The sequence below is a fragment of the Planococcus citri genome, chromosome 1 (genome assembly GCF_950023065.1).
Source record: "Planococcus citri chromosome 1, ihPlaCitr1.1, whole genome shotgun sequence".
NCBI classification, from domain to species: domain Eukaryota; kingdom Metazoa; phylum Arthropoda; class Insecta; order Hemiptera; family Pseudococcidae; genus Planococcus; species Planococcus citri.
Genome location: NC_088677.1, coordinates 87,919,199 through 87,945,968, shown reverse-complemented (window position 1 = coordinate 87,945,968; position 26,770 = coordinate 87,919,199). Strand labels below are relative to the sequence as shown.

At 35.2% G+C, this 26,770-nt stretch overlaps 1 protein-coding gene across 4 annotated transcripts in view; it reads left to right on the top strand.

Annotated features, from left to right (window-relative positions):
* Nucleotides 1-26,770, top strand: part of rsh (radish) — a 780,520-nt gene that overhangs the window by 588,562 nt on the left and 165,188 nt on the right. For all 4 annotated transcript variants that reach the window (XM_065356244.1, XM_065356235.1, XM_065356228.1 and 1 more), the window contains one exon: nucleotides 10,818-11,093. In XM_065356244.1, the coding sequence (XP_065212316.1) occupies nucleotides 10,818-11,093 (276 nt within the window). The remainder of the gene's footprint in view (nucleotides 1-10,817; nucleotides 11,094-26,770) is intronic.

The window sequence follows — 26,770 nt, the reverse complement described above, 5'->3', positions numbered from 1 at the left end:
CTATACAAGAGAGCTTACATCATTTCGGGTCCCACCGAAGGTTTTTTCTTGAAAAGGGGGTTGTGTAGAACAATTCTAATTTTGAAATGGGATATTTTTAAAAAATTTCCTTGATTCTGATTTTTTGTGATTTTTTTGACTTTGACGTGGACTTTTGACTAGAGAGTCAACATGGTTTGAAGGGTCGGAGAGAGTTTTTTTAAAATTTTTTTTTGATAAAAGCATTACTTATTTAGAAAAATTCTGACGCAGAAACAAAAAATTTTGATAAATTCTTTTGGTTTATATTTTTTTCATTTTGTCAACTTGGTGGGAGGAGGAGTCGTAGAGGGAAGATGGAAGATCTCAAATTTTAAGGTATGCTACAAGTTTCATCCATCATTCCATTCTTCATTGAACCTGTGAAAGTGCGATTCCTGAGAAAATTCTTGGTACTAAAAGTAAAAATCCGTAATGAAGGGAAAATTTCTCAATCGTCAATTTTTGTTCTGATGCGTTTGCAGGTATTGCTTGAAGATTTGAATTGTGGGGGAGGGGGGGTGATGACATCCAGGAAAATCATTCCCTTAAATTTCAAATAAATTTGTTGTTTTTTGAGAAAAAAATTGATAAAGATGAAAATGCTGCGATAAACTCGACTTGGAAAACTCATTCTCAAACGCAACGCAAACCGTTCTCAACTCGTTTTCACGATGCCAGCCTTTAACTTGTCAAATACTGTCGACGAAACTGTGAGAGGAGAAACTATCGCGATACGACACAAAGCTCATTATTACGACCTATCAAATCTGTAAGAGCAGTTGCTGCTGTATGCCAACTTTCGCATATACGCGAGTATTAAACGGATTAATATTTTAAGTGAAAACTTACGACTTTACGACGACGACGACCTATTAACCGTTGAATTAACTTCATGTGTAGTGCGTCTGTATCTGTCTGCCTGCTCTTCTACTCGTATGTATGTATATTTCGGTGAAATGATGTTGAAGTAGGCACGAGTGAGGTAGTAAAAGTAAGTACGTATAGAGTGTAGAAGCGTAGGTGGAATGTACGATACGTACGAGTTGATGTACCGTATCTGTTTTCGTCAGAATATTTCCTCATCATCTTTCAACCTTTGCTGACTCTATCGATCGTACCATATTATACTATTTAAGTACATATAACTTGGAGAGATTTCTTTTTAGCATTCGGATTTCTAGCTCTATTGCTCTCTCGTATTTTTTTCCTCGATTAATTCGTAGACTAATAATGAACAAGATTCTTGTTTTTTTTCCAACAGAACCTGGTGCAAAAATTTTGTGCTCTCCAAAACAATCTCACTTGCAATTGACTGTCAAGTCCATTCCCCACCCTCTTCCTTCACCTGATCACGATCGGCTATCCATAATGCAAATAGGCCCACACTAATCAGACTCTGGAATTTTCTTCGCTTTCTAATTTTCTCGCCTTATGTATGCCTGGTGTAAATGAAGCGACACCGTCATAGCAAATGTTTTCGGCGAATTGGCGGAAAATAAAGTTGCCTTCTTTCGAATCAATCACTCCACTTATACTTTTTTCTCGCAGCTGCTACCAGCAGCCCGCGAATGCTGAAAGACGACCGTCTTCTTCCCTCATTCTCTCATCTATTCGCTGTCGAAGTGAAATTTTCGAATTAACACCTCACAGTGGAAAAGTTTTTCTTCGATCGACACCAGCAGACTGAACCGATACGGTGACGACAGGCTTCGTTATGCTTTTTCTCAAACCAAGCCATTTTTGCCTTGCCTCTGATATTTTTAATCCACCAAGCAGATTCGTAACAATCTTATATATTATTCGTTATACCTATCTATAGGCGTGAAAAATAACCATTTCATTAAAAATTGAAATAAAAGACGAGATCCGCCAACGCCACCGGTGGGTATCCAGCTATACTCGTATTCGCTTCTTCGGTCGCTATTTTTAATTAATTCTAGACAGTCGATACTCGCAATAAAGCGAATACCTGCAGAATTTTATTATTGTTCTCAAGGTTGTGTAATAAGTGTGGGTACCTGTTTATGGTCTGCGAATGGATTCGTACATCGTGTCGAAGTAAAATGTAACAGGGAGAATAGAAAATATTGGCTCCTGGCGCAGAATCCGCCCACATCAGGACAGCTCGAAATTCATTCTAATTCGATTAGTTTTCAAGAGAGTTTCCAAAGAAAAGATATGTGAGGATAGTCCAAAGAGTTTTCGAGTTATTTCTCAAAAATTGTCAATTTTTGCTCCCACCCTCCACCTGATGAAACACTTGAAGCTGTTTGATTTCATCAAAAAATGATTCTCTATTTTTTTTCCTTTTCCAAAATTCTAAAAAGAGTTATACTGGGACATTGGGAGCCCTAACCCCACTTTTTAGATGTTAAAAAGAATTTTAAAAAAATTCAAATTTAATTCATCCAAAATTTTTAATAGTTTGTGATAGAATTCTTTGGAATTATTCTCTTTTCAAGAAAAATCTAGCCCCGGTCCTTCAACCTGTGTTGGTTCCTTTGTATGGAACTTTCCCCCCTCCCCTATGCTTGTAAAAGATCTTTCTGATCGCTCGAGTGCTCAACAATGCGTATTTTTCTTCCTTCAATTCCACAGACAATTTGAGTCGGAAATTAAAACAAACATTTAAGAAAATAAAAATTCGAAGTGAGCAAAAAATTCTTGAAAAATTGTCATTTTTGCTGAGAATATCTCCTTTTTGGAATAAAACCTCTTTCAGTCCCCCCCCCCCACAATATTGGCCCAAAGATGAAACTTGAAAGAATAATATAAATTGTGAAAAATCTTCATTTTTGGTGAGAATTTTTCTAAATGACTGCTTTCTAAGGAAGGCCGCTCTTTCAGTCCCTCGAACCATTTTTTTCAGTCCAAAATTGTGATAAATATTTGGGAAAAAAACTAAAAATTCGAAATCTGCAAAACAATTCTAAAAAATTTTCAGCTTTATTGAAAATCTGTATTAATAACCCACCTCTCAAGAAAAAAAACCTATTTTAGTCACCCCAACAATGCTGGCCCAAAGTTGAAATTTGATACAAATATTTAAAAAAAAAACTAAACATTCAAAGTCCAAAAAAATTTTGAAAAATTTTCGATTCTGGTGAGAATTGTTCTAGATGACACCCTTCTGAGGAAAATGCACGTTCAGCCCCCCCTCCCCAACAATCTTTTCAGTCGAAAGTAGTGACAAATACTTTTGGGGGAAAAAAACAAAAATTCGAAATCCACGAATAAATTTTGAAAAATTTTCAATTTTGGTGAAAATCTTTCTGAATAACTCCTTCCCAGTTCCTCACAGGAAAAAAACCTCTTTCAGTCCCCCTAAGCAATGTTGGCTCAAAGTTGAAACTTGAAACAAATATTTGAAAAAAAAACTAAAACTTCGAAATTCGCGAATAAATTTTGAAAAATTTTCATTTTTGGTGAAAATCTTTCTGAATAACCCCCCTCCGACCCTCCTCTCAGGAAAACCCTCTTTCAGCACCCCCCCCCCCCTCCTAAGCAATGTTGAACCAAAGTTTGAACTTGAAACAAATTATTGAAAAAGAAAAACTAAAAATTCAAAGTCCAAAAAAATGAGAAATTTTCGTTTTTGGTAAGAATTTTTCTAAATAACCCCTTCCTAAGGAAAATTCTCTTTCAATCCCACAAACAATTTTTTCAGTCCAAAGTTTAAACAAATACCTACTTATTTGAAAAAATAAATAAATAAAAATTTGAAATCCACGAACAAATTTTGAAAAATTTTCATTTTTGGTGAAAATCTTTCTGAATAACCTCTCCCCCTTCCTCACAGGAAAAAAACCTCTTTCAGTCCCCCTAAGCAATGTTCGCCCAAAGTTGAAACTTGAATCAAATATTTGAAAAAAAAAAACTAAAACTTCGAAATTCACGAATAAATTTTGAAAAATTTTCATTTTTGGTGAAAATCTTTTTGAATAACCCCCTCCGACCCTCCTCTCAGGAAAAACCTCTTTCAGTCGTCCCCCTCTTAAGCAATGTTGGCCTAAAGTTGAAACTTGAAACAAATTTTTGAAGAAAAAAAAAACTAATAATTCAAAGTCTAAAAAAAGGTGAAAAATTTTCGTTTTTTGTAAGAATTTTTCTGAATAACCCCTTCCTCAGGAAAATCCTCTTTCAATCCCACAAACAATTTTTTCAGTCCAAAGTTGAAACAAATACTTATTTAAAAAAAAAAAAAAGAAAAAAAACTAAAAATTCGAAATTTAGGAATAAATTTTGAAAAATTTTAATTTTTGGTGAAAATCTTTCTGAATAAACCCTCCCTCACCTCTCAGGAAAAAAACCTTTTTCAGTCCCTCCTAAACCCCCCCCCCCCAGCAATGTTGGACCAAAGTTAAAACTTGAGACAAATTTTCGAAAAAAAAACAACTAAAAAAAGGTGAAACATTTTCGTTTTTTGTAAGAATTTTTCTAAGTAACCCCTTCCTCAGGAAAATCCTCTTTCAATCCCACAAACAATTTTTTCAGTCCAAAGTTGAAACAAATATTTAAAAAAAGAATAAATATCTGTCCACAAAAAAATTATGAAAAATTTTCATTTCTGGCGAGAATCTTTCTGAATAACCCTCTTATTAAGTTCCTCTCTTTCAGTCCTCCAAACAATGTTGGCTCAAAGATGAAACTTGAAACAAATATTTGAAAAAATAACTAAAAAATCCAAAATTCAAAGAAGTAGTGAAAAATTTTGCTTTTTGGTGAGAATTTTTCTGAATAATCCCCTTCTAAGGAAACGCCTCCTTCAGTCCTCCAAAATAGTTTTTTCAGTCTAAAATTGAATCAAATACTTATTTGAAAAAAAAGTCTAAAAATTCGAACTCCTCAAATAAATTCTGAAAAATTGTCATTTTTGGGGAGAATCTTTGAAAAAGCGTTTAAATTATCTAAAATTACCAAAAACTAATGAAATTGTAGCAAAAATGAAAAATGTTGAAAACCACAAAAACCCTTGAAAAAATGTACTTATTCCGAGTTGAAAGGCTAAAATTTGCAGGGAATTTTTCCCCCCTAAAAACCAACACCCTTGGTGTCTGGGAGGGAAAAAAATGGTCAAAATTTTTTAATAAGATTTGCCTCGTCGATATTTGGCCAAGAAGTTTATTTTTGTCTAATACTTTCAAGTACCTACATAAAACAGGATATTTGAACCAAAAATGACCTTCCTCGCATTTCAAGAGTTAGAGAACACATCTCAAACAAGAATCGAAGGTTTTCCTTGGAAATTTGATGAAAATTTTCCGACCTTTTTCTCATCGCCAAGTATTCGGAAAAGGTTTAATACGCGACAAGCCACGCATCACGTATTTCAAATACATTATTCTATACCCGAGCAATATGACGAAATTCAAATGAACTTGGTTCGCACTTCATACCCATACCGGCCGCTTCAGTCATCGCTCAAAATACCACATCTCATCGAATTCCTTTCATACACGTACGTCTTCTCTGTCTGCGCTTTTCTGCTTTTGTACATTTATTCCATCGTCTTCGCGTATATCTAAATGATGTGAAAATCCTTCGTCTCGCTTCCTCTTAAATAACCTCATCTTTTTCTAAAATGCAAAATTAATTTTCAAACGTTTTCATCACCACTACGATAGAAAATGAAAAAACAAAAAACATTATTTGCCTACTCGAGACCTTGAACCTTTTGGAGGATTTTCTACTACATCGACATTATTAATGCTCATTATATGTACAAAGCATCGAAACCCTGACAATGTTGAATACGAGTATGATGATTTCTACGCTTTGATGTTCTTAGTACGTAATTTTTATAGATAGCCTGCTCTGTCTTAATAGACCGATGAATTCGATTACAATTACAAATTACCGCGATATTACCGCTACATACGAGTAACTATATGTTCAACGAGCGAATGCAGCTCAAATAGCGGTAAAGTATACCTAAGTTTCTTTCGCAAAGTGTAGCTAAGTTTTTTCTTCTTCCTTTATTGTCATTCGACGTCGTTTTTATCCCCGTTTTCCTCCGCTTCTTCTATTGAATTATTTAATGTTGAAAAAAAAAACGCTTTTTCGAGCGTGTTTTCCCCCTAATTTATTTTTCTAACGCGCGTTCAACTTTTTTAATAAAATTGATTTTTTTCACTTTTTTTTTCATTAATTTATCCAACCGACAGCTACGAAACCTTAAGCTAATTACTGTACAACGTTCGTTCGTTCGTTTTTTTTTTTTTTCGTATCTCGTGCAAGTATTTACCTCTCATTAAGCATATTGATAGAGTTGGTGGATTTTCTGCTCTGTATTTAGGTACGGTCATAGTTTTTTTTTTTTTTTATTTTTTTTTTTTTTTTGAAAAATGGACAAATTCTTGGTGTGTAAATTATGCGAAAAAAATTTCGAATATTTTTAGAAATTCGAAGAGAGGGAGCGTGAAAAATTACAAAAAAGATTCATAAGTGTATTTAAGTATAGAGTGAGGACCCATATGGACTGTTCTTGACCCGAATTATGAATTTTAGGTACGACCTACTACCATAGGTGCTCAAAGAAGCAGATCCATAAAAACAGTATCATGCAGAATTTTTTTCAAAAAAAAATGTTCACACCCTTTTTCAATCGCATAGCGATGTCTTTTCGAAAAAATCCAGATGAAGTAGAGATATTTTTCATCCTGTTAAATAAAAAAATATGTGGGTGGATAAAGTACTATGAAAATGAAAGAAAAAAAATGAAATACTTAATCATTTTCCAAGTTACCTACAGTAGATAGGTATTTTCGAAAGATGCGAATAACAGACTGAATATGGTATTGTGTTACCTTCCTAATACGAATGAGACTGTAAAAGTGAAGGAAGGGGGTTGAGAAATGAATCTCGGAATTCGGAAAATGAAGAGTATAGATAATAATTTAGCTGGTTGAATAGTTTATGAATGTATCAGCCTACGCAATACGTATCCTATGGCCGAAAAAAGAAACTGCGAATTAAAACGAAGGAAGGAAAGCGTTTTTCAATACGAATTTCCCGTCGTAAAAATGTCAACTATTGCGGGGTGTATGAAATTTATTAGTTTTTTTTTTCGTTATTTAGAACTGTCCATTCTGGATTCATGTTCTTTTGAGCTTATTTTTGAATCATCTTTAATGAGATCATGATCATTAATCAGATTGAGAAAATGAGACATACTCGTATTTTTAGTGGCGTAAATTAATCTTTTCTGATCCTTTTCAACTCATGAAAAACAGTAAGACCGACTTTCAAAACATTTGTATAGTAATTGATCTGTTTACAATCGAATCGAATTATTTACGAACGATTGGAGATTAATTAATAAATTGATTGATTTCTTGATGAACCATTCGCAAACGAATCACTTAATTTACAATTGTTTCAATTTTTGTGAAACTGTTGTACTTTTTCGTAATTTTGTACCTAAAGGAATCGATCTGTTTTCAAGCGAAGTGAATCGAATCGAATCATTCACAACTGATTGGTGATTGAACAAATTGATCGAATTCTAGGTGAATCAATCGCGAACGAATTGAATAATTTTTTAGTGAATCATTCACGAACGAATTGATTCGTATAAGTGACTCGTTCGCGAACGAGAATCGATTCATTTACTCAATTTTTGGTGAATCATTCACGAACGAAATTGAATGATTTTTGGTGAATCATTCGCGAACGGATTGAATAATTTTTCAATGTATCATTCGTGAACGAATTGATTCGTGTAAGTGATTTGTTCGTGAACGAAAATTGATTCATTTACTCAGTTTTTGGTGAATCATTCACGAACGGAATTGAACGATTTTTGGTGAATCATTCGCGAACGAATTGATTTGTATAAGTGATTCGATCGCAAACGAGAATCGATTCATTTGCATACGTACTTAGTTTTTTGTAAATCATTCACGAACGAATTGATTTGTATAAGTGATTCGTTCGCGAACGAGAATCGATTCATTTACATACTTAGTTTTTTGTAAATCATTCACGAACGAAATCGAATACTTTTTGATGAATCATTCGTGAACGAATTGATTCGTTCTTTTTGGTGAATCGTTCACGAACGAAATTGAATAATTTTTTGCAAATCATTCGTGAACGAATTGATTTGTTCAAGTTACTCGTTCGCGAATGAGGCTCGATTCATTTACCCAATTTTTGGTGAATCATTTGCGAACGAATCGATTCGTTCTTTTTGATGAATCATTTACGAACGAAATTGAATAATTTTTTGTGAATCATTTGCGAACGAATTGATTCATATTAGTGACTCGTTAGTGAACGAATCGATTCATTTGCTTAAATGTTTGTGAATCATTCACGAATAAAATTGAGTAATTTTTTGTGAATCATTGGCGAACGAATTGATCCGTATAAGTGACTTGTTCGTGAATGATAATCAATTCATTCACTTGATTTTTGGTAAATCATTCACGAACAAAATTTAATAATTTTTTGCGAATCATTCGTGAACGAATTGATTTGTTCAAGTGACTCGTTCGCGAACGAGAATCGATTCATTTACTCAATTTTTGACGAATCATTCACGATCGAGTTTAAATAATTTTTGGTGAATCATTCGCGAACGAATATTCGTTCAAGTGACTCGTTCGTGAGTGAAAATCGATTCATTTACCAAATTTTTCGTGTATTATTCGCGAACGAATTGATTCATATTAGATACTCGTTCGTAAACGAATCGATTCGTTTGCTAAATTGTTTGCGAATTGTTCACGAATAAAATTGAATAATTTTTTGTGTATCATTCGTGAATGAATTGATTTGTATAAGCGACTCGTTCGCGAACGAAATTGAATAATTTTTGGTGAATCATTCGCGAACGAATTGATTCGTTCAAGTGACTCGTTCCCGAACGAGAATCCGTTCATTTACTAATTTTTGGCGAATCATTCACGAACGAATTAAAGTCATTTTTGTTGAATCATTTGCGAACGAATAAATTTCTATTAGTTACTCGTTCGCGAACGAGGCTCAATTCATTTACCTAATTTTTGGTGAATCGTTCACGAACTAAATTGAATAATTTTTGGCGAATCATTCGCGAACGAATTGATTCATATTAGATACTCGTTCCTGAACGAATCGATTCGTTTGCTAAATTGTTTTTGAATTGTTCACGAATAAAATTGAATAATTTTTTGTGTATCATTCGCGAACGAATTGATTTGTATAAGCGACTCGTTCGCGAACGAAATTGAATAATTTTCGGTGAATCATTCGCGAATGAATTGATTCGTTCAAGTGACTCGTTCGCAAACGAGAATCGATTCATTTACTAATTTTTGGTGAATCATTCGCGAACGAATTTAAGTCATTTTTGGTGAATCATTCGCGAACGAATAAATTTCTATTAGTTACTCGTTCGCGAACGAGGCTCAATTCATTTACCTAATTTTTGGTGAATCATTCGCGAACGAATCAATTCGTTCTTTTTGGCGAATTATTCACGAACGAAATTGAATAACTTTTGGTGAATCATTCGCGAACGAATTGATTCATATTAGATACTCGTTCCTGAACGAATCGATTCATTTGCTAAATTTTTGGTGAATCGTTCACGAATAAAATTGAATAATTTTTTGTGTATCATTCGCGAACGAATTGATTTGTATGAGTGACTCGTTAGCGAATTAGAATTGATTCATTTACCTAATTTTCGGCGAATCGTTCACGAACGAATTTGAATAATTTTTGGTGAATCATTCACGAACGACTTGATTCGTTCAAGTGACTCGTTCGCGAACGAGAATCGATTCATTCACTCAATTTTTTTGAATCATTCACGAACGAAATTGAATAATTTGTTATAAATCATTCGCGAACGAATTGATTTGTAAAAATGACTCGTTCCTGAACGAATCGATTCATTTACTTAATTTTTGGTGAATCATTCACGAACAAAATTGAATAATTTTTGATGACGAAGGAATTGATTCGTATAAGTGACTCCTTCGTGAACGAATTTAAAGAATTGACCAAATATTCGTTTTCGAATCGTTCTTTTAAAAATCAATCTATTCGTTCGCGAATGATTCCCAAGTTGTTCCCTGGTTCGATCTCTAGAATTCGAACAAAAATAATAGGGAAATAAAAAGTGGCTCCCATTTTTTTTTTTTTTTTTTTGAGCAAAATTGTATTTATTTTGAGAGGAATTGAAAATTATAAGGTGTCTGTCTATCTTTACCTTTGTCGGAGAAAATTCGGCTCTCGGTTGGCGGCTAGTTTACTGCACCGTATTTTTTCATTTTTTCTCCTAATTTCTACATTAAATTCAAACGAATCGGCCGGTTGTATGTAGGTATAGGATTGAAAAGAGTTTACCATGTGGTCGAGGCTGGTGCTGCGGCGCAGTATAGAGGAAACGACAAACTTCAGGTATACCTGTTTACTTTGGTTTTGGTATTTTATATACCTACTTATATGTATAGCGAAAGTTTATTTCGTATCATATTTTATATTAAATACTCGTAGCGAAGCCAAATCGGTGCGCTGCGGTGTATTTTTAAAACTTTTTCTTCTTTTTTTTCGCTCGCCATGTTTTCGCCAGTTGTGTATACCATAATTATTGAAGGTCGCCCCCGCATCGCTAAAAGAAGGAAATTGCTTTATTGAGAAATCTGCGTATCTAGTATCTACCTCTCTCTAAGCGTAGAATAATAATAAATATGTACATTTTTCTTACGGTAAATACGAGTAGGTACGAATAGCTACCTACATAGCTCGCTGGTTCATAAATATTTATGGATTGTGTTTTTTTTTGTTTTTTTTTTCTGGTGCAGATCCATCGCCGTTGTACGACAACAACCATTACCACGAAGAATGCTTACGTTGCAATTCGTGCGGCTTGAACCTGACCGGGCCGAATCAGAAGCGCGCGCGTCGATTCAAGAATCAGATTTTATGTGATCTGCATTTCGCGGACGTCGCCCTGATGGAATGTTCGGATTTTATGCAGCAATTACGAAGCTTTAAACCGCAATCGTTGGGATGCGCGGTAGCCAGGAGAAAAAGCTCGACGACGTTGATATTCCCGCTTCCACCGCAGGCGTGTTCCGGTAAGCTCGATAGTGATATTTTTATCTATGATTTTATATTGGTATTTTTATAAGCACCAGATTGTATTTTACAACGATATTCTGGCGTAAGTGCGATCGCGGTTGCCATTTCAAGTATCGTATAAGAATACCTATTGTGAGTCTTCGGCGTCGTCGGTGGTCAAAGGGAGAGTTAAAACCTTTACAATTTAGAGGGGGGAATTTAAAAAAAACAGTTCCCAAATGCACAAAATCGCACAAAAATTCAGTTTTGTCGCAAATTCAAACAAAATTGTCCAAGAAAATTTGTTTGTAGTCAAAATCAAATTACCAGAAATTTTAGTTTTTTTTAATTTAAAAAAAAAATCAGTTTTTTTATCAAAAATGTCAAAAAATTTCATTCTTTTTGGTAAAAATTGCCGAAGCATGCCTGATTTTTTTCAATAAAAAATTAACCACAAAGGTCTGAAAAAATTCAGTTTTCCATCAAAGTTCTTAAAAAAACTCATCTACTATCTTGTAAAAAATCTGAAAAAGATTCATGTTTGGTCATTATTTCCAAAGAAGCCCGTTCATTTTTTTTTACCAAAATTGTCAGTAAAACCTTGACATTTTTAAAATTAAATTTCAGAAAAAAATTCTTCTTGGTATAAATTTCCTGGAAGTCTCAGTTTTTTGTGTCACAAAAAATCTGTTTTTTTTTTATTGGTTGTCAAAATTCCCCAAAAAAGTTTAGTTCACCTTTAAAATTCTTGAAAAATCCATTTTTTTTTTTGCCAAAATTGCGAAAGGTTCTACTTTTTTGCAAAAACAGTAAAAAGAACCCATGTTTGGTCATATTTTCCAAAAAAGCCTGTAACATTTCCGGGAAGTCTTGGTTTTCTTATTGTAAAAAAAGTGCGTTTCTTGTGAAAAGTTGCCAATGTGTCTTTACTGCTCCAAAGGTCATGCCAAAAATTTTCAGAAAGTCTTGCTTTTTCTGTCATAAATAAATAAACTTTGTTGAAATTTTACCAAAAAAATCAGTTTTTCGTCAAAATTCTCAGAAAATCTTGCTTTTTTGTCAAAATTGCCAACAGTCCAACTTTTTTTGGTTTCCAAAAAAAAAAAGCTTTTTCGATCAAAATTGTGGAAAAGTCTTGCTTTTTTGTTGTAAAAAAAGGTATTTCTTGGTGTAAGTTGCCAAAAATCCGATTTTTTCCAATCAAAAATTTCGAAAAAGTCTTTTTGTGTGTCAAAATTTCAGAAAACTATATTTTTTGGCAAAAATTACCAAAAACGCCATTTGCTTCCCATGATCGAGCTCTGTAGATTTGCTAAGCAAATGCAGGAGCTTCATTCATTGAGCAAAAAGTACCCAAATAATGACTTCTTTAGGCAGCAGTTCAGAGAGGTGTCTAGGAAGGTCTCTAAACTCTCAAAAAGAGATAAAATTCGTTTTTATGACAGCATGGAATATTCTTAACGAACTTGCTGGGAGAAAAGGGAGGGACACCATTAGGGCTCTATCTTTCAATGGAAGGGATGTTATTGACTCTGGTGAAATTGCTAGTGCTTTCTCAGATTTCTTTGGTAAAATAGTTGGACACAGGGATTCAGGCCTGCTTTGTGAAATACTCCAAGTCCTCATTTAGCAGAGTGACGGCTGATGAGGTTGTGCGAGCCATCTCAAAAATTTCATCATGGGGTGGCTCTGTATGGGATGGTGTCTCTGGTAAAATCTTGAAAAAACTTGCTCCTAGTCTAGTGGAGCCCCTGGTGGAACTACTTAATAAGTCATAGTTTGAGGAGGGAGTGTACCCTATGTACTTGAAAGAGGCGGTTGTTGTTCCGATTTTCAAGGGAGGTGATAACAGGCAGGTTACTTCATATCGCCCAATGTCAATGCTGCCCTTAATCGGAAAGGTTTTTGAGTCAGTGGTAAAAGAACGTATGCTTGATTTTCTTTTGGACAGAGGTTTCTTTTCTGATCTACAGTTTGGTTTCTTCCCTGGCAGGAGCACTGAGAAGGCACTTATTCACCATGTTACCCTAGTTGTGGAAGAAATGGAGGCTAATAAAATAGTTGCAGCTATATTATATTATAGATGTGGTGAAAGCTTTTGATACACTTGATCATAAACTACTCATTGATGATTTGCGGGATTGTGGTTTTGACGAATGTATTGTTAGTTGGTTTTACTCGCGTACCTGAGTGGAAGGACACAACGTGTTCGAATTAGAGATGTTTTGAGTGCTCTGACTCAGGTGTTATGAGGGGTGCCTCAGGGGAGACTGTTGGGGCCCTTCTTTTTCTAATTTACGTCAATGGACTACTTAAGCTTCCCTTTAGAGGTGTCCTTAGTGCTTTTGCTGATGATACTGTTTTAGTTGTCTCTGCCAAGACTGTGGATGAACTTGCTCGTCTATCTGCTCAATGAGGATTTAAAGACAATTGCAAGCTGGTTTGAGAGCAGGGTACTCAAAATAAACTCTTCAAAGTCTGAATTGCTTGTGTTTGGTTTTCAAGCGTAGTATGTTCGGAACTCGAGTGGTCAAGTATATTTCCATGATGGTGGTTGCAATAGGTCGTGTAACTGTGCTCCTCTGGTGCAGGTCATGCAACATAAATATTTGGGGGTTCATGTGGATGCGAGTTTATCTTGGAGGGTACATTGTGTCAATCTGAGAGATAAACTCTGCAAAATTGTTCATTTATTGAAATATGTACATCTCTGGTATGGTGTCTCAAGCTCATTTGCGGAGGTTCTACATGGCTGTCTTTGAGGGGGCATCAAGGTATTGTGTCATAGTGTGGGGAGGAGCAGCTAAACGCTGGATCTGGCCTATACTGCCCGTACAACAATGACCATGCTAATACATCCACAACATCAACATCATATCATCTACAACTCAAAACTGTGGAAAAGTGAATAATTTCATCAATGCCCTAAGAAATTTGTTTTCCTCATTGAACAAGATCATATTTTTGAATGTTTACTAAACTTTTAAACACTAAAACTGAAATTTTTATTCTGAAAAATTGGTCGACATAGTTGTAGATGTAAATTTCGAGCATCGAATTTTACATCTACATGTCGATCTGGCATGTAGAGATACTTATCAGAAATAATGAGAAAATTTTGAAAATTTTCATCCATTTGGCTTTTGTACGGACAGAAGATTCCTACTAAATAATTAATTGATCACTTTTCCATCATTATGTTGGAAAAAAACGTAGTCGATGTAAATGTAGACGTCGACAATTGTTGTGCGGGTGATGCTACAGAAACTAGAGAACTATAACCCAGGTATGCCAGACGGCCATTTTGTTCCTGGTTTGACGAACTTAGCATTGCAGTATATGGGAATTCGGCAAACTTTAACCGCGTATATCTTCAAAACCGTGCACTTTTACAACTTTTTCATATTAACATTTTTGAAAGAGAATTGAACGAGCTTTCCAATGGTATGGTACATGTATCAATTGAAATACGTTTAATTGTTTTGAATTTCAGTCATTTTTCAGCACTTCATTTTTGGGTTAAAAATAGTTTGAAATTGTGTGAAATTCACAGCATGTGTTCTAATTCAATGATTACTTTCATTCTATGCCAGTAATTCCGTCATAAAAACCTTGAATCAAAAAACAACAATTTTTTTCGTGAGGAACGAAATGGGAGTCTGACATACCCGGGTTACAGTACCTTACAGAAATGAGCCGTCAGGATAGTGGCTGGAGAGCACTGGGATACTGTAACCAACATGACGATACGAAAACGAAAAGTAAAAATCGTCATTAAACAAAATCATTTATAAAGAAAACATGAAAAGTACATGAAACAAATAGACATTATAATAAATTTCGCGAATTCGCGTACATAAAAAAATTATAAGAAAAAGTACATTGACGAACCAACAAATTGAAAAGGAATGAAGAAAAAAAGACGAAATTTTAGCGAGTACATAAACAAAAATCAAAAAACTGAGCGCGGCCAAATATTATTGAAAAAGTTCACAAATGTCTCGAAAAATTGGAAAATTTATCGGATAAGTTTGGAATCACAATTTTGGCCGTTGCAATACCCCATCCCTGCCAGTGTTCCAGTCACTCTGTTTGCTCAATATTCATCAGCTGTATATGTGCGCCATGTTAATTTTTTTCCATCGGTACAGAGATGCATTTGGTTTTATTGTGGGAGAGACCAGCACCAGAAAAGCAGCATCAGGGGTTGCCTTGTTGCCAAATTGGCGAATGTCAACTTCCCGTTCTCAATTTTGTTTCTATTCTGCTCACATGTACATATACAAATCCTGCAGTTGGAACTTAAGAACATGGGCTTGAGTGAATTTATACAAAAAATTGATATGCATGTGACATCTATTATGAAGGAATGAATGAATGAATGAAGAATGATTGAGGGTCTGTCTCTGTTTGATTGTATGTCTGTTTATCTGTCTGACTGTCTGACTGCCAACCTACCTGCTGTCTGTATGAGGTACCCCTCGCATCAAAAGTTGAAAATTGGTATTATCTTGATGGTTTTTCATATTATTATTGTGGTTGCCACTCTTTTTATATTTTTTATCCATATTTTATTTTTGTTTTTTTAAATTTTTGTGTTTGTCATTCTTTATAAGTATTATGCGTTGCTTATTGGTTTTGTTTGTTTCTCTCTTTTTATTGGCGTGCTCAATGGTTTTTGTTTGTAAAGTCTCCTCGCTCACCTTTTGGTACAGAAGGGCTATTGCCTTCTAATTAATTGTAGGTAAATGAACAAAGATCGGAAATATATTCTATTCTATTCTATTCTTTTGATTTTGAGGCACGAAGGAATAAACAAAAAACCTCAAAATACACCAACAATTTTTGGCGAATTTCTCAAATTTCAAAGCTGGCTATTTTTCAATTCTAAAAAAAATCAAAATTTGATCAAATTACCGTGTAAAAAGTAAAAATTTAGCCAAAGATTCATTTTCAACCTCCAGAGCCGAATTTGTGATGGTTTCGAATTATTCTGGAGTTTTGATCGGATTTTTAGATATCCCAGTTTTTGAAAAAATACCGATTGTGGCTTTCAATAAAAATAATTCGAAATCGACGGAACGAAATGAAAACTCGAAGAATGCAAATCAACGTGCAGAAGAAAAAAAAGGCCAACTCGTGTCAATTAATTCATTCGCACGAGGTCTACTGACTGCGTCATCGGCGAGGAAATTCGATTACCTCGAATTTTTTCAATTTCTCCAGGCACGAGTATTAAGTATGTACAGTGCACATACGTGAGTCGACGAATACGCAGTATAGACACGGAGAGCGAAAGGGTACATTACATACGAGCCAGATACACATTCACGTATAGGACAGTGTGCATAGTGTATGCGTCAACACGAGCAAAATGATTTATCCCATACCCGAAGCTATTACGTTTGTTTACTCGATTCGTATACGCGTTCGTGTACTACGGCAACAAAACGCGTTCAAACCGTTCGGCGTTCAGTCCTACAACACAGTCTTTCAAAAAAAAAAGCAAAAGAAAAAAATTGATGCCGGTGCTTTAAAAAATTTTGCCATCATCGTAGCGGGCAACCGAGTCAAGAGCGTGGCACTTGACAAATAAAGCCAAACACGTACTCCTACTCGTAAGTGCAGATAGGTAGATACAGTACCCAGCCAGGTGCCTTGCCTATACACGTGCAAAGGTTGTGAAAAAGAAAACTTGACCGTTTGAAAATGAATTTCGTTTTCGTTTTATAGGCTCGTGAGGTCTTATGATACGAAAACTCAAACATATACTCGTATAGTTACATTTTTGTATTCCTATACCTACTCTATCGATCAGTTATCACACAACAACCGATATTAACAATCATCTTCAAACCACTCTGAGCCCTTCGCCCCCCCCCCCCATCTTCACTGGTACGTATTATCAAAAGTCAAAACTCAGCTACCAATCAACCTTTTCCCATACCAACCTATACTCAAGAACAAGTGCCAAGGTTTACTTTTCCGTCACCCTAATCCTAATAGATTCATTTGTCTTGTTTAAAGCTCAACCGAGACTCGGAAAGAATAAAGACATTTTTTTTGACGATAATCTAGGAGAATTAGCATTTAAAAAAACATTTTTACCTAGCCAAGATTTTTTTGCGGGAAATTGTCGAGAGTGACCCCCTGAATAATTCCAGAGAGTTACCACCCCGTACCCCTCTTGCTAATTTTTTTATGGGGGGTTGAACCCCCCAAAAATGAGTTTTTCGCAGTTTTCTCCCCAGGGGTTGATTTTACGTCGAAAACAGCTCAGTACTTTTTTGTTCTACGTCAAATTTCCGATCTAGTGATATATCAACTGCCCTTCTACCCCCAAGGGGGGTGGGGCTGGAACCATTCAAATGAGAGGGGTTTTCTAAAAAACACAAAAAAACTATCGGGGCATAGGAGGGGTGAAAAGGCCCCCGAGAGCGTTCGGGTTGATACTAGCATGTAAGGTGGGTACCATCGAGAAACTACCGCGTGAGAAATTTCAGATCCACGCCGCCTCCCCTTTTTGGGGAACCCCTCTATTTTGAAATTTCAATAACACAGCTCTCAGCCCCATTTCAACCGATTTTGAAAATTCTCCTGGAAATTATGTATATCCTCAGTAGGTATCCCCCAAAAAATTTTCAACTCCCTCCCCTCATATTTACGCCTCAAAATGGTGTTTTTTTCATTTTTTTATGGCTATTTACAATCAAGATTGAGAGGTACAATTTTGGAAACACGTTTTTTGGATGTATTTGTGGCTCCCAAACATCACATACTATATTAGAAATTTTTGCTTTGGCGCGCCGTGGTTAAAACTTGAAATAATGTATCTTAGGGGGTGGGGGGTGAAATGGGAATTTTGAAAAAAATGACTATTAATGAGTAGGGTATCGTTTTCATATGATTCGATACCGCTGAGCACGAATATGACCTCAGATTTTCTGCTACACTCACCTAGCCCTCTCCAGAGCCCTCAACCCCCCTCAATTTTCACTATTTTTGAAATAAATATTATTTTGATGACATTGGTGTCGTTTTCATATGATTCGATACCGCTGGGCACGAATACGAATTCAGATGTTTTGCTACACTCACCTAGCCCTCTCCAGAGCCCCTCAGCCCCCTCAATTTTCAATATTTCTGAAATAAATATTATTTTGATGACATTTGTGTCGTTTTCGTATGATTCGATATCGCTGAGCACGGATATTACTTTCAGATTTTCTGCTGCACTCACCTAGCCCCCTCCAGAGCCCCTTGGCCCCCTCAGTTTTTATTATTTCTCTTCGAGGGTTGATTTCACATTTGAAATAGCTCGGTTATTTTTTTTACATCAAATTTCCTACAAACTTTGTCCACCAACTTTCTTCCCTCCGACCATGGGAAGGGGAATGAGGCCTCTGAAAATTGGGTTTTCAGACAAAAATATAGTGAAAAGCCAGTAACCCTCTCTGTAATAGTATGAATTATGAAATCGTGAAAATCGAGACCACCCCTTCCTCTCCCCCCTTGGACAAAACTTGTAGGAAATTTGATGTAGAAAAAAATTACCGAGCTATTTCAAATGTGAAATCAACCCTCGAAGAGGAATAATAAAAACTGAGGAGGGCCAAGGGGCTCTGGAGGAGGCTAGGTGAGTGCAGCAGAAAATCTGAAAGTAATATCCGTGCTCAGCAATATCGAATCATACGAAAACGACACAAATGTCATCAAAATAATATTTATTTCAGAAATATTGAAAATTGAGGGGGCTGAGGGGCTCTGGAGAGGGCTAGGTGAGTGTAGCAAAACATCTGAATTCGTATTCGTGCCCAGCGGTATCGAATCATATGAAAACGACACCAATGTCATCAAAATAATATTTATTTCAGAAATATTGAAAATTGAGGGGGCTGAGGGGCTCTGGAGAGGGCTAGGTGAGTGTAGCAGAAAATCTTAAGTAATATTCGTGCTCAGCGGTATCGAATCATATGAAAACGACACCAATGTCATCAAAATAATATTTATTTCAAAAATAGTGAAAATTGAGGGGGTTGAGGGCTCTGGAGAGGGCTAGGTGAGTGTAGCAGAAAATCTGAGGTCATATTCGTGCTCAGCGGTATCGAATCATATGAAAACGATACCCTACTCATTAATAGTCATTTTTTTCAAAATTCCCATTTCACCCCCCACCCCCTAAGATACATTATTTCAAGTTTTAACCACGGCGCGCCAAAGCAAAAATTTCTAATATAGTATGTGATGTTTGGGAGCCACAAATACATCCAAAAAACGTGTTTCCAAAATTGTACCTTTCAATCTTGATTGTAAATAGCCATAAAAAAATGAAAAAAACACCATTTTGAGGCGTAAATATGAGGGGAGGGAGTTGAAAATTTTTTGGGGGATACCTACTAAGGATATACATAATTTCCAGGAGAATTTTCAAAATCGGTTGAAATGGGGCTGAGAGCTGTGTTATTGAAATTTCAAAATAGAGGGGTTCCCCAAAAAGGGGAGGCGGCGTGGATCTGAAATTTCTCACGCGGTAGTTTCTCGATGGTACCCACCTTACATGCTAGTATCAACCCGAACGCTCTCGGGGGCCTTTTCACCCCTCCTATGCCCCGATAGTTTTTTTGTGTTTTTTAGAAAACCCCTCTCATTTGAATGGTTCCAGCCCCACCCCCCTTGGGGGTAGAAGGGCAGTTGATATATCACTAGATCGGAAATTTGACGTAGAACAAAAAAGTACTGAGCTGTTTTCGACGTAAAATCAACCCCTGGGGAGAAAACTGCGAAAAACTCATTTTTGGGGGGTTCAGCCCCCCATAAAAAAATTAGCAAGTGGGGTACGGGGTGGTAACTCTCTGGAATTATTCAGGGGGTCACTCTCGACAATTTCCCGCAAAAAAATCTTGGCTAGGTAAAAATGTTTTTTTATTGCGATTTTTCACCTAATTCGCCTAGATTACGAGGGGAAAAAGAGAAAAAAAGAGTCTAGTTGGAAAAATTTGTGGGCGCCTACGTTCTACATACGACGTCCACCGACCAACTTAATATTCGAGTCACGAGTCACGTCAAGAATGGCCCATGGCACCGAGTAATGCATTATGACGCAGCTCAGCTCACAGGGAAGAGACAGCGGATAATCGAGGTACTCGTACATCGTACAAGCCACCAAACAGATGAAAGGGTGTATTATTTACAACACATGTACGCGGTTACCATCGCAGATTGATTTATTGCGATATCGGCATCTCGACACTGCTTCTCCTGTAGTAGGCTACACCGTTTATAAGGAAGGGCAAGGGCGAGTGAAATGGAGCTGTGGCGCGACGACGACGTGCTAAAAGCTTATGTCATAAGATAGCCGAATTAGAGAAGCATGCACGATTTATAGCCGCTGTATAAGCAGCCTATGTACGTAATATGTCACACGTACAGTACGATTTTTCATTGATTGGTCTGCAACGTGACGAGCTTACTTCATTTCGTGATATTTGGAGAATATGGCGATGACACTCGAACCCAGCTCCACCCCCACCCCCGCAACATTATCCATTTTGTATAAGTTGGATTAAAAAATGAATAAAAATCGAGTGAAACATTTTGTCATAAGTTTATACTGTATCAAAATTTTTGACCTTTTTGAAGCTTTTGAAAGCTTCTTTCACAACTTTTTGAACTTTTGACCAAAACCTGCACATCTATGGGTCAAAAGCTTTTTTTGAGACATCGTCGAGCAAAATCGGTTCGCTGGTTCTTTCAAACGAACTGCTACAAAAAAACGCCTTTGCTATTATAGATAGAAACTAAAAAAAAAAAGCAACATAATTGTAATAAATCAGAAAAAAATACATTCTAAAAAAATTGAGATATTTAGTACACTTATAAAGATTCGTAGAATTATTTACAACGTCCTAAAATTATTGATTATACAAAAAAAAATTAAAAAGAAACAATGATACTGTATGAATGATCATGAATACTTATTGAAGATGATAAATCAAAACTACAAGGAGTCGCTGAAAGTTCAGTTTCTAATGCACTCAGTTATGTAACAGCTTCCATACCCGTACAACAATGATCATGCTAATTTTGATGTGAATGTCGACCCATCCACATCCGTCACTTTTGGATGCCACATGTCGATGTGAATTTCGACCCTGTGTCGAGATAATTGTCGATGTAATTGTCGACTGATGTTCAATATCTGCATTTGTGTCAACAATTGGCTCAACACAGGGTGGAAATTCACATTGACATGGGGCATCCAAAAGTGACGGATGTGGATGGATCGACATTTACATCAAAATTTATGTCAACTTCCTGCTTTGTAAAATTATAAAATTTGAGTTTATAAATTAAAATTTTTTTCCAAAAATTATTTCCTCTGATGTGGCTATTGCTCCTGCTGAAAACGGCATTGATTCAAAGTTCACTTCCAAAGAAGTACAGACAAAAAGTCTGTACAATCTAATAGTTGAATAGAAATTCCTTATTATCAAAGATGGTGCAATACTTTATCTAAGAGTACTAAACTAATCCATTTTTCATGTCGACATGTCAATGTTAATGTTGATGTGAAATTTGACATCAACAAATATATCCACAATATCAACATCATATCATCTACAACTCGAAACTGTGGAAAATGAATATTTTCATCAATGCCCTAAAAAATTTGTTTTCCTCATTGAACAAGATCATATTTTTGAATGTTTACTAAACTTTTAAACACTAAAACAGAAATTTTAATTCTGAAAAATTGGTCGACATATGTAGTTGTACATATAAATTTCGAGCATTGAATTTTACATCTACATGTTGAGATGGCATGTCGAGGTATCAGAAATAATGAGAAAATTTCGAAACTTTTCATTTACTTACCTGTCTTTTGTACGGACAGAAGATTCCCACTAAATAATTAATTGATCACTTTTCCATCATTATGTTGGAAAAAAACATAGTTGATGAAAATGTCGACGTCGACAATTGTTGTGCGGGTATACTCTTCTACTGAATAAAATTATTTTATTAGCAACCATTTTTTCATAGTTTTAGAAAATAATTTTGTGTAATTGATAATTTTGATTTCATTTGGATTTTTGTTGTACATTTTTGCAGCCATGAAGTCTATACTAACTTGGTAAAATTTAGTCCTGAATTGTGCGCTACGTAGTTGTTGGCTATTTCTAGTATAATGACTATGTTGAGGTATATCTAATTTTATTATGCTCTTCTTCACAATTTCGGCCATCAGAAATATGCATAAGTAGGGTAAAAGTTCAAAATTTCATTTGAAAGAAAGACATTCTTGCATGATTCTATGACTTGCATTTGATAGGTGATTCTAATTACTTGCTTTTTGTATTACAAAAATTCTCTGCATAAGACTGATATTACTGCCCCAAAACACCAAGCCATATGCCATATTAGACTGGAACATTCCGTAATATGCCATTTTTAAAGTTTGCACATTGGTGACACCTTTTAATTGCCAAAGAAGATAATTTACTGATGATAGTTTCCCAGCTAAATAGTCTATGTGATCAGTCCCAATTAGACTGGAGTTGATGTATACTCCCAAAAATTTTAGACATTCAACTTTAGTAATAGGCAGTGCCAAATTTAAATTTTGTGTGCTGTGACCAAAATATATTAGGTTTGTTTTCTGAACATTTAATTTCATTTCATTTATTCTGAACCATGCTACCAAATCATCCACAACCTGCTGTACTGAGACACCCATATTCATAGGAATCAGTGCTGTAGTGTCATCTGCAAATAGGATCAAGTTACTCCTTACATTTTTTGGAAGGTCATTGACATAATGAAGAAAGAACAGGAAGTCCTAATATTGACACCTGTGAAACTCCTTGCTCAACTGGGTATTGTTCAGAGAAATGGTATTCTCCATTTATATCTTCTGTCTTAACAATTTTGAGTTTTATTTTTGAGAAAGGATGTGGTCCAGTCCAAAGCCACTCCTCTAATACCATAATTTTGTAGTTTACCTCGCAATATTTTATGATTAATCATATCAAATGCTTTTGAAAGATCGCAAAATAACCATAAATAGTGTCATTTTTGTTGTGGAGATTTTCCAAGATATTGTGAATAAGTTGATAAATGGCTCTTATTGCATTTTTGTTTTTATAAAATCCATATTCGGAGCTGTGTAACAAATTATTATCACTGAAAAATTTTGATATATTATGAAGAGTGATATTCCAAAACGCGCTTTGTCCACTTTTATTGAAATTTTTTTCAGCAGTATTTAGTGGATGAAATGTATAGGTACCTACACTCCTACATCATAAATTCATCCAAATAAAGTGCTAAACTCACCTAAAAAGCCAATTTACCCGTTTAAAGGGAATCTGTTTTTCCTCTCTCCTGAAAAGTTGTGAAAATGGACAAAGCGAGTTTTGGAATATCACTCTTCATATGTTTATAGAATAAGCTTTCTAGAACTTTGGAAAACACTGATGTTATGGAGATGGGTATGTAGTTATTCATATCACTTCTATCACCCTTTTTGAACGCAGGTGTCACGATATTGACCTTAAGGATATTGGGGAAGGTTCCTTCCTGAACAGACATGTTGAAGAGGCTGGCTAATGGTTCAGCGATGTATGGTGCTGCTATTTTCTGTATATAGATATCAAGTCCATGGTAATCTTTTGAATAGGAATTTTTGAGTGAATGAATTACATTCATGACCTCAACTGAGTTTGTTGGTACAATGAAGAATGTAGAATTATTGGATGGGTTTAAATTATCCAAGAGATTTTCATCATCCTTCAAGTTTTCTACCTTTAGTAAATTACAAAAAAAATTATTTAAAGCAGAGGCAATTTCCAGTGGATTGGTTACCACGCGGTTTTGGTCCATAATACAATCTATACAGTTATCTTTTTGTTTTGTTTTGATAAGTTTCCAGGAAGTTTTTTTCCATGTTTTTGGCATTTTGGAGTTTTATATCATTTGCAGTTTTTTTTGCATTTTCAATTAAAGTTTTATATTTTTGTTTAGTTATTTTATATTTTTCTTTTAGGTATGGATAGTAAAAAATCGTCTTCATGCTATGAAGGTAAATTAAATTTTGCTTAACTGTTTTGATTTCAATTTGGGTGGGTATAGAAGGAATGGGAATTTTGTAATACTTTGTTTCCCTTTCACTATACCAAATGGGAATGACACATCATAGTGCAATAAGAACACATTTAGGAAACTCTGAAAAGCTGTATTAATGGTATCTGTTTCAGTCCAGCAGTTACTCCAATTCTCATCCTCAAGTAACCTGAGAAAAGTTCCCTTGGTGGTGTCTTTTATTATTCGTTGCTAAGGTTTTTACATAATTTACTTCTTGTATGTACTTGTGCAGTGATATCGAGCATGAACATTACCCCCTCATGATCTGAGATATGCGTTTTAAATACTTCAATTCCAAAAGGGGTATCTATATTACTCAAAAAATTGTCCAAACACGTTTTGGATCTTGTAGGTTTGTTATTCTGATTCCTTTTCGTATCAGATTTCACCATATATGGAGAAAATGAGAGAACTCGGTTAGCGGAAATCAGTTGAAAATTTTATGAAAAAACTGCACAGCGCACGTGACCATTTTCTCAATGGCAACGAAAAAGGAAAAAAAACACCAGCTCGAGGTTAATTTCTTACGAAACACCCTATATTACACGCGACAACACCGTGTTCACATTGGTATCGCCGAATAAACGAAAACATTATCTCATTCTGAAGTGAAGTAAGCGAAAAAAAAAAAAAGAAAAAGAAAGGTCGTCTTCGAGAGGAAAATACTCGTATACCGAGAAGAAAAAAAACTACAACACGAAAAGAACACCGACAATAAAAATAAATATTCTAGCTATTACTTTTATATAACTTAATACTGTACCACACTTTTGCATACAACCAAGAATACTACGTATTATACTTTTAAGAAGTAGGATACGTATTTTTGAGCATGGTTTCTCGTTGGTAACTCGTTGCAAGCAGTGTAGTCGTCGTGTCGTACTACAACTACGTACACAAATCTGTTTTCCCCCGTATTTTTCTCATTCTTATACACACAGCCTTTGCATCGATGCGATAAGTGTTTACGTTTATTTCCTTCTTCTACTCCTCAGCTTTCTGTGTAAGTACATATATTTCTAAAAAAAACCACGCGACCACCAAAAACCCTCCTTCATAAAGCGAATAATTCAATTCGAAATCCGCAGAATGAGAATGAAATCTGAAAAAGGCGTGCGACTCGGTTATGTAAAAAGAATGAATCGATGTAGCCGAGGTTTTTTTTTTTGTCAACTTTATTCGTAATTGTCCGATTTGGGAAGCGTTTTCCAAAGCCAGGTCGTTTAAAAATGATATTAGATGCTCGGCCATGTTAAACCTGCACAATTTCGTTTTAAATTGCTATTTGAATTCGACGATGAGATTAGGCAAATAATAATTTTACGCGTCTTATCTCCCACTTATTTTAATTGTAAAATGGCAATGTACAACGAAACGTAAATATGGGGCGAAAATGTCAGAAAAGGTGTATTTTGTATTTTTGAAAATGTACGAGAAAGGGATAGGGTCTAAGACCATCAATTTTCGAAATGACTCTGAAGAAAATTAATTTTTAGAGGTTGGTGGTGGTCGCTCCTCTTGCTTGGAATATGCATTATGATTACTTGAGCACACCAGTTGCACAATAGGGTGAGTCGTTTTTGACCTTTTTTTTTTTTGGAAAATTGAGGGGGGGGGTTGATAAAAATTGTAGAGAGATCTCAAAAGACTGCTGAAAAAATTTTGAATTTCCAACAAACTTGAACCATTAATTTTCTACTGGAGTTTCAAATTCTAAAAAAGTACATTGAAAATTGAAAGAAAACGTTTTACTAAACATTTTTTTTTTGTGATAAATGATTATCAAGTATATCCACTTGAAATCGATGAAACCGATTTTTGAAATTTTTTCACTTTTTACGTCACTGTACACAACTTTCGAATCGGCCCAAAGATCGCATTTTTTTTTTTTTTTGCAAGTCAGCAAAACCCTTGGAAAGGTAAAAAAAATCACGAAAAAAATTTCAAAAACCTTGTTTTGGTTCAATTTTTTCTTGTAGTCTATTGAGATGTTTTTTAAGCATTGAACAAATTTTTAAGCTCAAAATTGGGTCATAAGTCATAATTTTTGAAAAAACGTCACGTAATCGATTAAAAATGGGCGAGAATTTCGAGAAAAATTCAAATTATCTTGTAGAAACTAATTCTGAGAACTTTTCAAGAATTTTTGGAGCCTAAAAATCGAGTTGTTGAACTTGAAAAGGAAATCCATGGGTTTTGTAATCGAATTATGATATTTCTATCGTCTAGCCACTGCATTTGATCGATTTTCTGAGGGTCAAGTGGCACTCCTAAACCCACATGAGAAGTTGACTCATTTTTGAACTCCGAATTCCTCAAAAATTCGTTTAAAAAATGTCAACACAGAATTCTGGTGTTCTCCCGAAGCTTTAATCCAACTTCATTGGTGGAATTGACACTTTTTCAACAATCCTGACATTGTGATTCAATTTTGGGCTCAAAATTCTTCAGAAATACCTTCTCAGAAAAGTTTTTTTACAAATAGAAACTGCTGATTTTGCCCAAAACAATTTTTCGTCGAAATATTTTGATTTATGTCAAAATTGTAAGT